The sequence below is a fragment of the Malurus melanocephalus genome, unplaced genomic scaffold (genome assembly GCF_030028575.1).
Source record: "Malurus melanocephalus ecotype Western Australia unplaced genomic scaffold, MMel_1.1 scaffold_106, whole genome shotgun sequence".
NCBI lineage: Eukaryota > Metazoa > Chordata > Aves > Passeriformes > Maluridae > Malurus > Malurus melanocephalus.
In genome coordinates, this window is record NW_026623338.1 from 1,187,241 (window position 1) to 1,204,353 (window position 17,113).

Here is a 17,113-nt window from a genome sequence, read left to right on the forward strand (position 1 = left end):
AAATATATTCGAGGTGGCATATTCAAGAAAGTAAACATCTTTTCAAAATCTTATACAACATGACAGTGTCACAACAGATGTGAAAAGTCTTCATTAGGATCAAAATACACAAAATTCAGAAAAATTAAGAAAAGCAAAAGATCYATCTCTGAATAGAAACCTACTGTGTCAAAGAGTTGTTCAGAGACAGCTAAAAAACTGAAACTTCACTCCTCAGCTGCACAAACACTAAACAAAAAAGGATTTTAAAACAGGTTACAAAGCCCCTCCATGTATAGCAACARATCAGAACTAAATGTTATCAGAAAAGAGAACAACCATAAGATGCCAGGATGCTGATCTGACACTGTACTCCAGAAAATACTGTACTTTCTACTTTTGGTTCTGAGCAACCTTAAGCATCTATTGGCTGAAGAGCTACCATAAAACTGCAGCTTTCCGCACTTCCAGCTATACTTCTAACACTCATCAGGAAAAGAAAAAAAAAAACAAGGAAAAAAAAAATCAAACTTTTCTGAATTCACTTCTCAGAAGGCAGCATCATGTTTTCCTGTCTGTTTTAACTAAGATAGTTAGCAATTTTGAAACACTTTGGAGCAAAAGCAGCAACACAACATGGATAGTGAGTCTGGTCAGCAAAGAACATCCAAGTATTGCAAGGTCCTTGGAAGCTCCTTTGAAAATCAGCAGAGAGAAGAAGAATTAAGGATCAGTTCCCATTTCTTTTTTCCTAGTCAGTTTCTGAGGCTTTTGTATCAGATTTCTAGAACGTTTTCTTCTGATATCTCCACAGGCACAATGCTAATTCTATCTGTTCAAACCAAGTATTTGTGGATTTCACCGTTTTCTAAAGAAATGGTCTGTTTCATCATTTTTGCAGTTTTTGATGACAATCAGTGATACAGCAACAGGCACTCAGAGAGTAAAACAGCTTTCCAGACTATTTCTGATTGAACCTTTTGAGTCTGTGTTTGCAACACAGATAGGAAGTATGTGATGGYTCTGAAAGACTTCAAAGAATTGCTACCATATCAGGGATATCTTTTTTCCACCTCTCTTACACATTGACAAGGAGATTTAACACAGCAAAACTAAAGCTTCACATTTGTCTTGGCAGGATCTGGCTGCAACTAGAACTGAYGTGCTTTAAATCTTTTTCACCAGCTTTGCTATAGAGATGTCCATTTTCCCCTCCCTTCTCTTCACCAGCTGCCACGTTTGCCCAATCCCTATACTGTAAAAGACACCACTGTCTCTAAATCCTTCCAAGGGATGCCTGTGCTACAAATCTGTAATGGTCTCTTCATGATTTCCATGAAACTGAGAAATCAGGACCTACCAGTATTGCAATACAGCTAAAAGACATCTGAGAAAGCTCAAATACATGCAGCAGACTAACACAGAAAGCACAGGAGGTCARCCTGGATTAATTTACCCTGAAACGTTGCAGTACAACAAGCTCATTTGAGCCCGGTTCTGTAAAGGACACCACAAAGCACTGTGCAGGCAGACTTATTGCAGAGAAACTCCCAATCTCCAGAAACTTACTGCAGAGAACTTCCCAGAACCAGAAACACACAGCACATCCTCTGAAGTTGTACTTGCAACACCACCCACAGAAATGTGTTGTCACCTAGCCAAAATGCCTTGTAAACCAAGAATGYAATGCTCCCAATCCTCCCTATCACAGTAATCAAAAGGCAAAAGARATTTTCTGGATAATTTGGATCAGGTTTATTATAAAAACCCGCTGTCTTTACTTTCTTGTTCCTGTTTGATCTAATTACAATAACAATCAGCCAAGCAGATTGAGAAAAATAATGAAAACAGAAGCTAGGGCAAATTACAAGTAACAACCAAATTTCAAAACGGTGTAAAGTCAAACTGTCTTTGTGAGAAGCACATTTCTGTCCGCAAGACTGGAAACTGGACTGAGCTATTCCTGRTATTTGATACTGAGCTGCAGGCATTTGCCCTTTCTGAAACTGGAAAGATATCCACTCTAATTATATGATCTCTTTAATCCTGATTTCCAGCTCCAATTTACAGCAGATAAATTTACAGATCCAGCTATCACAGTGGGGATTTACATCAACAAATATATGCTTGCAAAAACTGTAACACTCATAACTTATTCAAGGCTGTGCTTTTAGAAAAAAAGAGAGTAGGTGAAACTATTGAACAGACCTAACAGTGTGCAACATTATTAAGAAATTCTCTCTGAAACATTTGCTCCAACAGTTATGATTAGTTCTCTCAAGTTCACATTTTCAGGGAATTTTGACCTTTAGGAACTGAAAATAGCACATACCACTTCCTATCAGATGAGTACCAAACACTAAGTCTGTGAAGGACCATATTGGAAATTATGGACTTAGTTATCTGGGTTTAGCAACAGCAATCATGCCTGTGGTTTAAACATGTTTCAGACAGAAGGAACACTGTGGGAAAAAGGGGTAACAGGGATATATAAACACAACTTCAACAATTAACAAAATTAATGATGGATTTTAATAGTATCTTAAACTTTGCAATGATACAGGACAAATCCTGCAATAAACAGCTCATGTAATCAAGACAAGGTGTCTCCCTAGCAAAGCATATGAAAGCCTTTAYTTCTTGCACTACTCTATACTTACCACACAGTCCCAAAGCTCTTGGTTCTCTGGTGCTATTGAACTCAATAATCATCACACCTGTGCTGTGAAACCACTGAATTCTGATTTCTGTWGGGGTTTCAATTTCATACTTGAAGCCCGAATCTTCAATTTTGTATCCGTATTTTCTAACCGTAGGCCAAGCAGATCTTGAATTTACTGTTATCTAGAAGACACACAAAGGAGAGGTTAATTGTCAGATAGAAGAACTAAGACCAGATTATTGATAGTTCAGGAATTTAAGTCCTAACTAATTCCAGAAACAGCCAGGCTTTCCTCCACAAAGATAATACAGGTACCAAAGGTACAAACAGTTTATGTGCCTTGGTCTGTGACTTCCCTCATTACCTCTCCTTGGATCACAGTTTGGCTCTTTGAATTCACTAGAAGTTTACGAAATCACAAAACTGGAGCAATGAATCATATGACCTRTTGTGCTCTACTCTATTCCTCAGTATCCACATGAGGAGACAGTTAATTACAATTACAGAAGTAAGGTGCTGTCTGAAAGGAAAATAAAATCCCTTAAAATACTTACTTTTCTACTTAAGCGATTGATAATGATTTCATTCGATACATAGGTTAAATTCAACATTGCCAGGCACAAAGAAGTTGAATCTGAATTACTCTGTGAAGAAAGCAAAAATACATCACCCATAACCATGATGTGAAAAATCTGTACACACTGGTTGCTTACTGGTTTTAGGCACTGGGATATTAAGRATTTTGGGGGATTATACTATTAAGAGAGGAAAACCATTCAACCATTGCTGATTGCAGTTTCAAGTCCAGACTATCAAGTTTATCTAGAAAACGAACAAAACATTATGACCTTGCTGTTTTTCAACTGTGCTACATCACACAACCTTGAAATTACAACAGAAACACAGGTTTTCAGGGGAACAAAAAAAAACCTGAGGTAGACTGGCTGCTTGGACACCAAAAAATATGAACAATTCATGTCTGAAGGTCAGCAAGAATGAGACAGGGAATGATGAACCTGTATGATATGTACAGCACAGAAGTAATAGATCAGGAATAAATGCATAGTTCCTGAGCTACATGAACAAAACAGAAAACAYTGAATACAGCAGGAAAACAGATTTGAAAGTCACACACACACAATCTTTGTATCAATTAAAATGAGCTCTTGAGATTAACTTCCATAAGGTGAAACTTGGGACCAAACTTTGCAATGGACATTCATGTGGACATCAAAATTACTGACCTCTCACAGGAGAGACTGAAGTTTAAGGAGTTTTGTAAAAGCTGATAAAAAAAAATCACCATTTCATGATAAAGCCAATCCACACTACCCATTGGGCAGGAGGCCCATTAAGCTTTCTCTCTTACTCTGGTGTCAAAAACTTGGAATGCACAKGATGGTCCAATTCAGTCTGGCACCCCTACAGGCTTTTATGGCTCTGAAGAYGGGTGTTCCCAGTGCAAGTTCCTCCATGTGAACATGGATAAAAATCCTGCATTGCAAGAGACTGGTGGTATACTGGTACAGTGGTGTAGATACTTTACCAYAAGACAGCACTCACAGAAGTGACTAATGATGCAAATCCACTACATCTCTCACCTCCTTGTCCATATTACACATGCCACAAGATAACATGGACTTATCTGTCACCTTCCAGCTGCTTCACAAGGAACTATGCTTATACAGTCAGGTGGTACTTTGTAAGTACTTGTAAGTACTTTAAAATGCAAGTAAGTAAGTACTTTAAAATGTTAGTAAGTACTTAAAAATTTTGTAAGTACTTTAAAATGCAAGTATAATGCATAGATATTGCACTGAAGTGAAAAATAACCACAATATGAAGTATTTACTATGCTCTTGCTTTCCAGGCACATCTCATTAGCAGCAGCAAACATCTTTTGTTAGCTGATAAATATTAGTTACCATTCTACAGTCAAGGAYATGGATGGTTATAGTTTCATCTTGAGTTTGACTAACAATGTAGGATGCTTCTTTGAATAAAGCCAAATGATTTCCATCATAGGTTACAATGCTCAGATCAGAGAAAATGGTGCAACGACCTAAGGAAAAAAAAGTAAATGTTTTATAACTTACTTTGGAATTTAAATTTTATAAGATGAACTAGCTTACAGCTAGTTTCATATATGCAGCACATATATTTGACATATTGCTAAGTTGCACCTTTGGAAATGGATAGCAGAAACAAATTCTGCATATTTTCAATGGGACAACCTGCAGATTTCTGCAATCAGCTGTTTCTTTACAGTTCTTGCCAACAATGGTCTGCAACTTTTAAAAACCCCAAACTAAAAAAAATCATGAGTCACTGTAGATGATGCCAGATCCATAGYTCCTTACAATCTTGTTCCTATGGTGGAAAGATTAATTTTTAGTCTTGTTGCTAAAGTTTTTTGTTTCAATGGGCTTGGAGTTCTACTCTGAGTTATTTCAAACTCTAAAGCCTAAGCAGAAATTCCAGCTGCTCATTTCTACATACTTTATTTCCTATTATGAAGTAAATTGATATTTCTTTCAGGTTTGGGTTCTTGCTCCCCAACTCTAGGTAGTTGATAGCAGTAACTACAGCACAGTGTCCCCAGACTGTTAACATAGCTAGCTAACAGTCTAGGGAATATTCTCATTCTGAAGCAGATATAAAATGAACCAAAAAATCTGTATTGATCAGGTGTCAGCAATGAGAGATGACAAGATGTGTCTGAGACAGACTTGGACATACCACTACAGATACCTAAAGYTGAATGTATCAGAAGAGCATTTTTATATTACTTCCCTGGATGTAAAAATACAATTACAAATTTCATCAGCCAATGAGTAACCCATACCAAGTGCATCTTCCACTTCTATGCTATGGTATAAAAAYGTCAGTTCTTAGCCCTCTTATACATGCATTATATGGTTCCCTAAATGCATCTCAAAATTACAGCATAATTAAAACTTACATGCACATTCCCACTTTGGGCAGCATTTGTCACCATTCGTTTGAGTAGCAAATCCCAAAACTCCGCAGCTGGGCTGAGTAGCATTGTATGGGCAGTTCTGTGACTTATTGACTTGGATCAGTTGTCCATCCAAACAAATGTGTTTTATGCACTCACTCTCTGTGATCGGCTAAGGCAGATTCAATAAAAGACAGAGTTTATTATTCTTACCAAGACAGCATCACAATATTTGAGAGTTTTTGTTAAAAAAGGGGTTCACATTCTTCAGGTATAGAATACTTTTTGATGCCCATGACATCAACAGAAGCTACAAGCAAAGAGTACCTTTGAACACCTGACCATTCTGAGGATAGGTTAACTGCTGCCCTGTTGGAAAGATCAGAACAACACTACTGAATTTTTAACTTTACAATTAATAAAGTTGAGAAGGGAAAATAAAGGAAACAAGCAGGAATGATAATGGTGTGTGGGAAGACACACTTTAAGGAGGGCAACAAAACACTGCCACTGGACAATATGAAACACTTTATTTTGCCAATAAAAAAAAAAAATCATTCTTGTAACAGTCATACTCAGAAAATTGAGGCCTGAAACCCCKTGTAGTATAACACTTGGAAAAAAATGTCATGCGTGATGAAGTTATCCAAAGTTTCAGATATAATGGATAACATAATTAGATTCCCTTGTTCMATACAGATACTCTAAATCCTAAAGATCAAGGCATGGCTCACAATTTCATTTTTTAATCAGTGTGTAAAAGTAACTAAGACATATTCCAAATCAGGCAGGTATTTTATATCTACTCACTGTACAAGTTTGAAGAGTTGCTGTTTCTCGAGGCAACATAAAAGGTGATGCTGCAGCTCCTGACATGGCTTCAGCTGTTACCAGTCCATCAGAAAATGTCGTAGTCAGGCCATGAAGTGGTTTGGTAGACAAAGAGACAAATGAGGAAACTGATGGAGCTGCTGTGTCATTTGGATGATCAGATATCATTAASAGTGAACTCACAGAAGGTGTTTGCATCTCAGGCATTATTTCAAGTTTGGAAGTTTGAGTAGTACTGACTGATGATGGAGCTATAGAAGAAAATGATTTTGATTCAGGAGATGAATGCATAGGGGACAGAACTGAAGTTGTGCTTGTGAAATACAGAGGGTGAAATGTCTGAGTTGTAACAGTAACACCTTGAGAAAGCACAGCTTGGAATTCTGTTGTTAATTCTGGCTCTTCTGATTTTACTGTGTCAAGGTGCACAGCTCCTTTTGCCTCTGCAGTAACCAAGAGAGAGGTGGGCTTCACAGAGCTGGTGGTGGGTGCTGAGACTGCTGCTGCTTCCTCWGAGGCTGCTGATGCAATACTAACGTTTTGCCCAGCCCTGCTTATCGTTGGAGAGGCTGAAGCTGCAGATGATGAAGGGGCCTCAGTTGACAAGGCTGTATGTGGCAGGATCCTAGAGGTGGTGGCTAAAGGCGTGACCTGCTCAGGCAGCACTGCAGTTTTCTCTGTATCACTTCTCCTCGTTGATGTGGATCCCAACACAACRGGCATTTCTGTTGTTTCTGGTAACAAAACCACTGAAGAAATTGACTCAGAATCTGGCAAAGGTGACATTYCAAATGTTTGTTTTGAACTAAGGGATTCAGTAAACAAGGCATGGGGTGTGAGTTTAAKATCTGTAGCTGCCTTTTGAGTGGAAAATGAAGGGAATGGTTCTTTTTTAATTGTTGTTAAAGAAGAAGCAGCAAGCCCTTCTAGTGAGAAAGGGGCAATTTTGGTGCCAAAAATCAAGTCAGCCGTTGCTCTAGCTGGCACTGTAGGCTGCAAAACAGAAGTTCTTGATACAAGTGGCTGTGTGCCTGAATCAGTCAAAAGCAAGTATTTTTGAGTTGGCAGAATAACTTTTGTAGGACCTACTGAGGTAGGGAATATCCTTGAATGAGTGCCTTCAGGYAGTGAGGTGATTAAGGGGTGTAAGGAAGTCAGTTCTATTGTAGCTGCAGTTGTGCTGAACACAGGTTGTGGCTGAGCCSTGGATGTTGTAAGAGATTCTGTAGGATACTGGTGAACTTGGCTCGWCAATGACGGTTCCGAGGCCTGAAGCCCAAGTTCTGTAGCCTTCTGAGTAAAAGAAGATGGTATAATTGTAGTCCTTGTTGTCTGTAGTGAGAGTTTATCTCCTGAAAATGTCTGCAAGGAGAAGGGGCCTGCTGAAGACAGAGGCAGGGATGGCTGAGCTGCAGCTGGAAGTTTTGCTGCTTCTGTTATACTTTCCACCGTAGGTTTGAACGCTGTGGAAACCATTTCAGTTTTTACTGAGTATTTTGGTGCAGTTGCTACTTCTGGTAGCATCTGTGTTAAAGAAGGTGAAGAAACTAATTTATCTCCTAGATACTGAGAGGTGGAGAAAGTGTAAGTAGACTTTGTTACTGGAAGTGCAACAGAAGGGGACAGAGAGGATTTTTCTTTGTCTTTCATTATTTTTTTGGTTGTTACGAGCTGACTGCTGAATTCAGGGGATGGGGAAAACATGGTATTAGTGATATTCAGTAGTGATTTTTCATCTGATACTGTTGTTATTGAACTTGACTGTTCTAATAGAGTAGATAAAATAGAGAAAGGTGGGACTGGAGAAGTCTTTTCTGTTGTTAACATGAATTTCGGTACAGCTGTCCTTGGATATAAAGAGGTTATTTCATGGGATGTATGCATGGGACTGAGAGTTGTCAGAGATGCTTCTTTTCCATCTGAGGGTAGTGAAGGAAGAGAAATGTTTAAAGAGATTAGAGAACTTAATGGTGAAGAAGTCAAAGCAGATGGCTTTCTAGTAGAAATGGTTGTAATACTTTCTACTTGTGATTTATCAGGCTGTGTTGTCAACAACGTGGTTTCAGTCCCACTAAGAAGAGCAAGGGGAGATCCAGTGATGGATGTTCTTTGAAATGATTCTCTTTCTGTAGCTGCAAAAGGAGCTATGGTGGTTTCTTTGGTTTTGATTGCTGATGCGGTAACCAYACCTGAATATGCTGGAGTGCTTGTTTTCACTGTACTTGAAACCAGAGCTGACTTGTATTCAGTAGATGTTTTTCCAGAAAGCAAAGTTGACTTTGTTGCCAGTTCAAGAGGGGATGCTATTTTGGATGCTACTGTAACAGACAAAGGTGTCACACTGGTGGTCTCAGCCACGACAGGATGTTTAGTGTACAACGTAGTCAGGAACTCTGTTGTGTTTAGAACTGTGTGTGAGGGGTATCCAGTAGTTGAAACAGTTTTAAATGTTTTTTTCAATTCACCTGAAGCTGGAGAAGCAGCAGTAGGAACAGACACTGCAAGTCTCTTTGTAGAAAGACTGAAGGATTTTTCAGTACTAGAACTAGGATGTGGCGAATAGGGAGGGAAATGGGAACTYGATGGATGCTCCACAGGAGATGTTGTTTTTGGGATTTCCTTTTTATGAGTTGACAACAAAGTTGTTTCTGATGATCTCTCTTGAGTCTGTAGAGTTGTCATCTTTGGACCTGGAGTTGTAGTGAAAGGAACCTCTGGAGTACCAGCCAAGTGTTGAACCATTCCTAGAGGAGGTTCTGCAGTTGCCTTTCCTAGTGAAAGGGGTGGCATGGATGTTGGTGAAATCGTTGTCTTCACACTCTCTTTGGTAAAAACAGCTGCTGCTTTTGTTGTTGCTGAAGACACTGGCTTTAACAAAGATGAAGTAGTGAGCATAGGAGAAAATGATGCCACTGTAAYATTAGCTACTGTAGTAAAAGACTGATCCACACTTAATTTTATTCCTTCTGAAGTTCCTGTTAAATTTTCTGGTGGTGTATATGAAGGCACATCCAGCGGCGGTGATATGGAAAAATGAGGCAGATATGCAGTAGTTTTTTCTGTTATTGATTCAGATGAACTGGCTGCAAATGTTGTAAGTCCCTCTGGTTTCACTTGTGCTTCTTTCGTGGGAAGTGTTCTTGTGGCTGTTTCTGATAATTCCATTATTTTAGTTTTGACTGGCATTTCTGTTGTTCTAAGTATCAGTGGTGTCCCAGTAAAAACAGAAGTAGCAATTGCTTTGCCTTCTGATTCTGTGCTTGTAGTCACTGYGTGTGTAGCAGCTGCTGTCTGAGGTTCTGTAGCCCTCAGGAGCTTAGTGGAACCACTAGTGACCAGCTGCATCTTTGTGGAAGTTTCTGAACTGGCAGTAGATGGAAACAAAGGARAAAAGCCAACAGAAGCAGATGAGCTTACATTAGATTTTGTTGTCCCAGTCATTGCTGTAGTGCTTCTCCCAGATGCCATTTCTGTTGACCCCGAAGAAATTTTTGGTGACAAAGTTATAGCTGGAAGTGTTTTATTAGATGTAACAGCTGACAATTCCAGCTTCCCTGTAGTTGCAGTGAGTTGCAGTTTTGTAGAAAGTGTTATTTCCATGTCCTTTGCCTCAGTTACAGAAAGTGAAGTTACCCCTTCACTTATCACTGCCAAACTTGCACTTGGTGCTAAATGTGGAACGGTCGGTGTTTGAATGCTGAGAAGCGAAGGTGGGCTGTCATCTGCAGGTTCAATGCCTGAAATCAGATACAAGAAAACAGCCTGAAATGTATGAATAGTTACAGTGATGGAACCAGCAAAGTTGTAGGGTTAATTCATATAACTGATCTTCTCAATTACAGTTAAACCTCTAAAACACATAGACAAATAAAAGAATAAATTCATTAAATCATTTGCTTCATATCTAACATTACTGAAATTTTTTATGAAGAAAGAACACCTTTCTTAGTTTAAAATTTGTCTCAAATTTTTGAGGAATTAAATTATTTTAACTAAGGTAWATGCTTAATGAGCTTAGGGTTCATGTAACTAAGGTCATGGTAAGGTCATGGTTACACAAATGTAGGTACTGATTTTTGAAATTRTAACTAAAGAACTAATAAATTGTTAAGCTAAGTCTAATATATGATATATGTAATTTTTCAGACATACAGTCTTCAAAATACACGCATCTTTGAGTGATTTCATCSAGCAACATGTTGAGAGGACAGGTAGGGATGCATCCTTCCACTCTAAAAGAAAAACAATGAGTATTAACTGGTTGAATAGTATCTTCTGGATCAAGCAATTTTAGGAAAACAGAATCTMTATATAAAATTTAAATAGACAGTCTGGTTCACCTCAGTGTACTACTTCAAAATGTCATTGACACTACTTCCATTCTCACCCAGATCTAAGGTAAAGCACAAACTCAAGTGCCCATTTGGTCCCTCATATTCCTATTATCCTGCTTAAGTATATTGCCCAAACTACACACTTTCCCATAAAACTTATGACACTCACTTTGGTACTGTCTCACAGTTTTTTCCCAAAGGGTCCCTGCATGTCTTGAAACAAGGGCTTGTGCAGGCATCATAACGCCATTCACACGTAGAATGGGAAAGTAATCTAAATTTGACATCTGAAAAACAATAAAAATCTGTTATTCTCATATATTTCTAGATACACAGAGACACACATAACTAAGAGGCACACCTTAAATTCACTGCAACATCTACACAGGCTGTGTTTATTGACAGACTTTCAAGTCACATAATGGAAACATACAAGTGCAGATKGAGGAAGAGTTAAACTTCAAAGAGAGAATAAACAGAAATAAGGATCAGCTATACTTCCAGTACTTACCAGGCCATGCAGAAACTTCATAAAATTAATGCAAAGAAGAAACTGAATGWGTGTAAAATCTGAGAAACAAATTTATGGCAATCATCATGTGGGTGACACACATGTTCAAATTGCATGTTCAAATGCACCATCATTTTCACTCCAGCCCTCCCTCATCTCCATGAAGAATGGTCTCCTGCACAATGCTAGATTAGCCCCATGGCTCTTYCAGCACCTGCAAGATTTATATGATATATCTGGATTCCAGCCTGCACTATGACAGCCACCCCAGCTCCCTCTACTAGCCATCAGGGCAGGGCAGTGACTTTTCCTGTRCATTTATTCCTGCAGAAGACCACCATCATCATAGGGGGATCCCCTATAAATTGGTAAACTTGAGCTTAGAGCAATGTTGTACAGAGCCTACAAAGAAWAACTGCTCTTAAACTATGTTTACATTAAGTCCCAGAAAGAAAATGCTAACTACTTAGAATGAGTTTCCATTTTTCATCTCTTGAACTCTTTTTTTCTTTTAAGTTTTCCTGATCTTTGCTTGACTAAGATACAAAGAAAATAGCTATTTTGCATCTTCCTGAAGACTGTCTTGAAAACTTTTCCATGAAGATCATAAGAAATTGTTCTTCCTGCAATTTAGGTAATCTGTACTTAACAAGTAATTATCTCTCTGCCATTATTAGCCATTAATGTCTTCTTTTAAAATACAAATAATTATCTTAAAAAGGTAAATCAAACTCAGGCAAAAGGGTGTGTGTGTTGCCATCTAGTGTTATCCCTTTTACATCTCATTTCACCCAGGGATAACTTGACACTGCTTTTAAAAATGCAATTCTTGTAATAGTAAAAAATTCATTTATTATGTTCTCGTAGGAAATTATGTACATGGCATAAAATTCTTCTGTGACCCCTTCTAGTGAAACCRATTTAAGTTACGTAAACCTAATGGAGGAAGGGAATCTTTTCCATACATTTTGGTGGCTAATGTATGGGGTTTTGTACGCACAGAGTGGTTGAGTGGTAAGGTTTAAGGACAAAAGAAAACATATGGGAGAAATATAAGTYTTAAGAACAAAAGAAAATACATGGGACAAAGACAAAACATTATCAGAGACCTGTTGGCACAAGCAATAACCAGCAATAACAGCAAATCCAAGTTGAATCTAGGAAATCTCATTCATTAGTCTACCCTAGATCAAGTATGGAGACAAATGCAAAACTTTCAGCTCTGGCCACAAAACTCACCACTAACCACAGAATAATTTTCGAACACAGTAAGAGTACAAGCTTGCAGAAGATAGATTGTAACCTGATGAAGAATTATAGTTTCTCAATTTAGCAGAACAGCAGAGTGGCCATGTATTAACATTTCCAAGTGCAGGGATTTACATACCATCTCCCATTCTCTAAATGAATCTAGACTTCRTTGAAATGATAGCCACATTTTCCTCAAGCTTTCCTACAGACTAAGCTCAGAGTTTGGTGGTGTTACATGCCTTGGCAGGAATCAGGGTGAATCTCTACGTAAAGGCATAGCATTTCCTGAGTGGTTCATAAATGCTGTTCTCAGTCAAGACTGAAGTCATGCTCACTTGCAAATTTTGTCCCTACTTCTACAGAAAGAACTATGGGTTACAGATGAATTCATGAACCTGATCATAAAAGTCACTTTCAAAGAGCTGTAGAATCAACGGACATTCAATTTTCCAGTAAAGGGATTTTAGAGGATTGAGTATGCCAGGCCAATGTTTTTTTGTGTGTAAAGAGCGCACCAAATCGCCATAGCAAGAGTTGAGTTTATTGTTTTCCCCCTTCTTTGAAAGTTTTCAGGATGTCTCTGAAAACCCATAAGGTACAATATGTGTGCTTTGTTTTGAATTATATGGGGAAATCCTTCAGAGMAATAGTTCAGTCATTCATCATATTTAAAGTTTTCACCGTTCCACCTAATTTCTGGAATGCCTGAGCATCCCAAGGATCAAGCCACTGTAAAGCAAAACAGAAGAAAAACCAGCATTAAAACACCTGCTCTGCTCTGCACTGGTGCAGCCTCACCTTGAGTAGTATGTGCAGGGTTGAGCACCACAATATAAAAAAAAGGCACTCTGCTGTTAGAGAATGCCCAAAGGAGAGCAATGGAGATGGTGAACGGYCTTCAGGACAAGCCACATCAGGCATGGCTGAGGTYACTTGGTCTGTTCAGACACCTCCACCACATGCTTCCCGTTTCTTCAATACTTAAATTGCCCCTCCAGTAACACGAGCTTATAACAGCCTGTGCAACAGCACAGCTCACTCACAACAAAACMATGATCCACAGTTCACAGACAATGAATCAAGCTCCTCATATCAGGCACGYGTTCCTCAAAAGGATTCGTCATGGCATTTGGAGACAGCCATGTGTCTCCTTATCAAGCCTACCAGCATTTGTCTCCTGTTTGGTGACACAGCAAACCCTTTACGACATGGTGACACATGTCCTGGGTGACAGTGGCTCCAGCTGACATGCCAGCTGAGCCCACAGCTCTCTGATCTAACAGGAGCTGAGCACATCAACAGCCACAGTGCTGCAGAAACCTCCTGGGGGAGCACAGGAATGCACATTGCCAAAGATGRGACATTAAAAAATATTCCCCAACTCCATTGCTTTCTCACTTTCCTGGATATTAGARAAACATTTTCTTCCCTGTAACTTCTGATTTTCTTCTTCATGGCTWTCAAAAACAATACTCTGAAAACAACAGCTGCTTCCATTCAATGAAGATTTTTAATATTTTATCACTGACAGACCATGAGGTTCTGCTGAGTCACAACCACATTTCTACTTTAGCAACTTGGCCACTTTTTTGCGTGTTGACAGTTCATACTGTTCACAAGTCCACCCCACCTAAATTTTCTATTATTATTATTTCTAGTTTCTATTTCTTAATTTTCTGACTTTTACCACACAGGGACAAATTTTGCCATTGTTAGAATCTCTGTATTATTAATAATTTCAAGTTATGCTCAAAAAATAGCTATTTATTTAAAAATAAATGCTAAAATTTGAAATGTTCCAGTGTTAATAGAAGGTTGCATTTAAAATAAAGGTWTAAAAAATAAATTTAAAAAATCAAACATTTGGATATTGTTACCTGATGCTTTTTTGTTTGTTTGTTTTTTGCTACTTTAATTTAAGACTCAAAAAAATCTAGTAGGTACAAAAATTGCTTTTGAATTAGTTCTTTTTAAAATGGTAGCAAAACTCTACTTGGTAACTTAGATTGCCTGTSCCCACAGTTATAAGTTTAGAAACATGAAATCCTATCTACCCACTTAACACACACAAACTCCTAACAAACTCTGCTCTTGACTTCTAAGCTTCTGCAGTGAGAAAYGTAAGCAAATATCACTGGAAAAATTAAACTTTGTGCCCAGCCAAAACATCACTGAGAGCGAAGTATAATTACCTACCTCTCATCTACGCATGGCTCAGTTTACTATTACAAAGTTAACGTAACKATTTAATCTCCTCCTATTTATTCAGCCAAAAATGGTAGGTCAAATGTTTGTGTTTGCAGCATAAAAAGGAAAGATATTATTGTACAGTAACCTCAGTCTGACTCCAGGAGCTACCAAGCAGATGTGTGCTGTGACACACATGGGATTTGCAGGTAGAGCAGCAGTTGCTCAGCATTTTCCAGTCCCAGGGTCCATGCCATAATCTTTTGGGCCAACAAAGCACATAAACTCAAATTAAAGTCAACAGTAACTCTTGATGAGTGAATCAGGACACTGTAGAAAATTAATTCTACTGATAGAAATGGATAAGAGCAATTTGAAGTTAAAATAGCGAGTAGTATTGTGTAAAACTGACTTAAGGTAAAAAGATGTGTTTTTTAAAACAAAATTTGCATTAAAATGTATTTAATTTTCAGTTTTGCACCATGTTTCTGAATCTGATTCAGTTAATTAAGACAACAAGATTAAAAGAAACCAGAAGTGCTTTCTATCAAACTTAAAACATTGAAAAATGCTTCTATGTGAAGTGCCTGTATTTAGTGCACCTTGAAATTTTAATTTTAACATTCTCTCTAAAACAAGGCTTGTATTTACAGCAACTTAGCTATTAAAGCACATAACTAGTATTATTAAAAACTCTGTTGCAGAATTTATATAGGGCAAGTCACATTTTCATAACATACATAAAAATAACTCATAGTGATCCTAAATGGGTGATAATGATATGAACGATAAAAGCCTGAGCACATTATTTTAAAAAAAGGTAAGAAAGCAGCAAAGTCCATAATAAGATCTTCAAGTCCCAACATACACYGATTTTCCAGCAATCTTAAACAGGAATTGATTGATCTTACATGACATCTCTGCACTTGTCCATCTGSTAAGACTAAGGGTATTATTTTTTTTTGACTGAATGCATACCAATTAATTTGCTGGTAAAAATTTCTGAATAGAATGCGAAAACTTTTTTTTTTTTTTGCACCTAAGTACACACTACCTACTATAATTCAGTTTTCTACTCCATTTCGTCAAATGTTTGTGGGAACAGGATGGCAGATGAAGCATAATGAAAATAACCCAATTTTAAATCTGAAGTGACTTCTCATGGCAAATACTTTGCAGCCTTGAGCATATCCCAACRTGACAATATTTATTGCGATGAAACTGGAAAAAGTGACTCGTCAGCTGACTTTAGACAGATATGTATCTACTGCTTTGGTGATCAGGTCACTTAAAATTCTTCCTTTGGCATGTGCGTCACAGAGCAYGAAGAAGTCTCATGAGGAACTTTCTGGCCAAGGGGATTTACCGGGCCTATTATTCTGCTCCTGATATTTATCCTCTGATTCCGCAGGAATAGCTGCTCCCGGTTCAAGAGTTTCTGATCTAATATGCAAAGCATTTACAACAGTCAGCAGGAAACTCAATACRCTTTTGCCTGCGCACTCTGGAGCTGGTGTAACTTTTCCATTAACTTAAACAAATGCTGCTGTATTTTTAGACCATGTAATTACCCTRCATCAGCAGGCTGGCCCTTGTGAGAGCGCACTGGAGAAAGATCGGAGCCCTATGCTCGTCTGCTTATAAAACTCTGAAACCCAAGCCCTCGGATGTGGTGATTAATGAAATACCTCTTGATCATTTGATCTGATCCCACTTGCTGAAGTAAATTGTTTTAGTTTTCCATTGGCATAGATARGATTTTTTGGTATAATGACTGGAGGGTAAAGACTTCACACTTGAAAAGACATAGCATTCTGTGTTAATGGATGACCACTGAGAATTGGAACACGATTTAACCTTCTTCATCCTTCTCTCAAAGATAAAAGACTACAGAGATATTTTCGATAGGTCCAAAAAAAGTTCCTTGCTTGAAATGCCATACKAACATCCCGGTAATAGCATTAGCTCTGTAATTCTGGCGTTCAAAAACCTCAACAGCTCTGTGATTACAAGCATTTGTCAAGAGGCAACAGGCATTTGGCAATGACAAAATCTGTCATTTTTCTGAAGTTGGAGTGTGCCAGTCAACAGCTGCATTAGGCTGTCAGCATAATGCACTGCAAAACATGGGTGGATTCACAATGACACCATTAACACTTTAATTCAATGTTTTGATAACAGGAAGCTCCACGAGGCACACAGTTGGCCTCTTCTATCATASAAGTCAGAGCCTGCTTCAGGTTTATCTGCGACACAATTTAACATGGCCACTGTAAAAGATGGCCAGACCGTGCCTCATCTGATACAGTAATTAATTTTCTTTCTTTGCTTGTAAAGCGCATTTCAGTTTCAGACAACAAAGAACTGATTTTAAAACATTGTATTGCCAGGCACACTTA

General features: G+C 38.2%; 1 protein-coding gene across 1 annotated transcript in view; it reads right to left on the reverse strand.

Annotated features, from left to right (window-relative positions):
* Nucleotides 1-17,113, reverse strand: part of OTOG (otogelin) — a 91,615-nt gene that overhangs the window by 16,745 nt on the left and 57,757 nt on the right. Inside the window, exons 34-40 of the mRNA XM_057369299.1 lie at nucleotides 10,935-11,052; nucleotides 10,584-10,663; nucleotides 6,411-10,168; nucleotides 5,604-5,772; nucleotides 4,567-4,703; nucleotides 3,196-3,285; nucleotides 2,640-2,823 (exon numbers count right to left, since the gene is read on the reverse strand). Coding sequence (XP_057225282.1) covers nucleotides 2,640-2,823; nucleotides 3,196-3,285; nucleotides 4,567-4,703; nucleotides 5,604-5,772; nucleotides 6,411-10,168; nucleotides 10,584-10,663; nucleotides 10,935-11,052 — 4,536 coding nt within the window. The remainder of the gene's footprint in view (nucleotides 1-2,639; nucleotides 2,824-3,195; nucleotides 3,286-4,566; nucleotides 4,704-5,603; nucleotides 5,773-6,410; nucleotides 10,169-10,583; nucleotides 10,664-10,934; nucleotides 11,053-17,113) is intronic.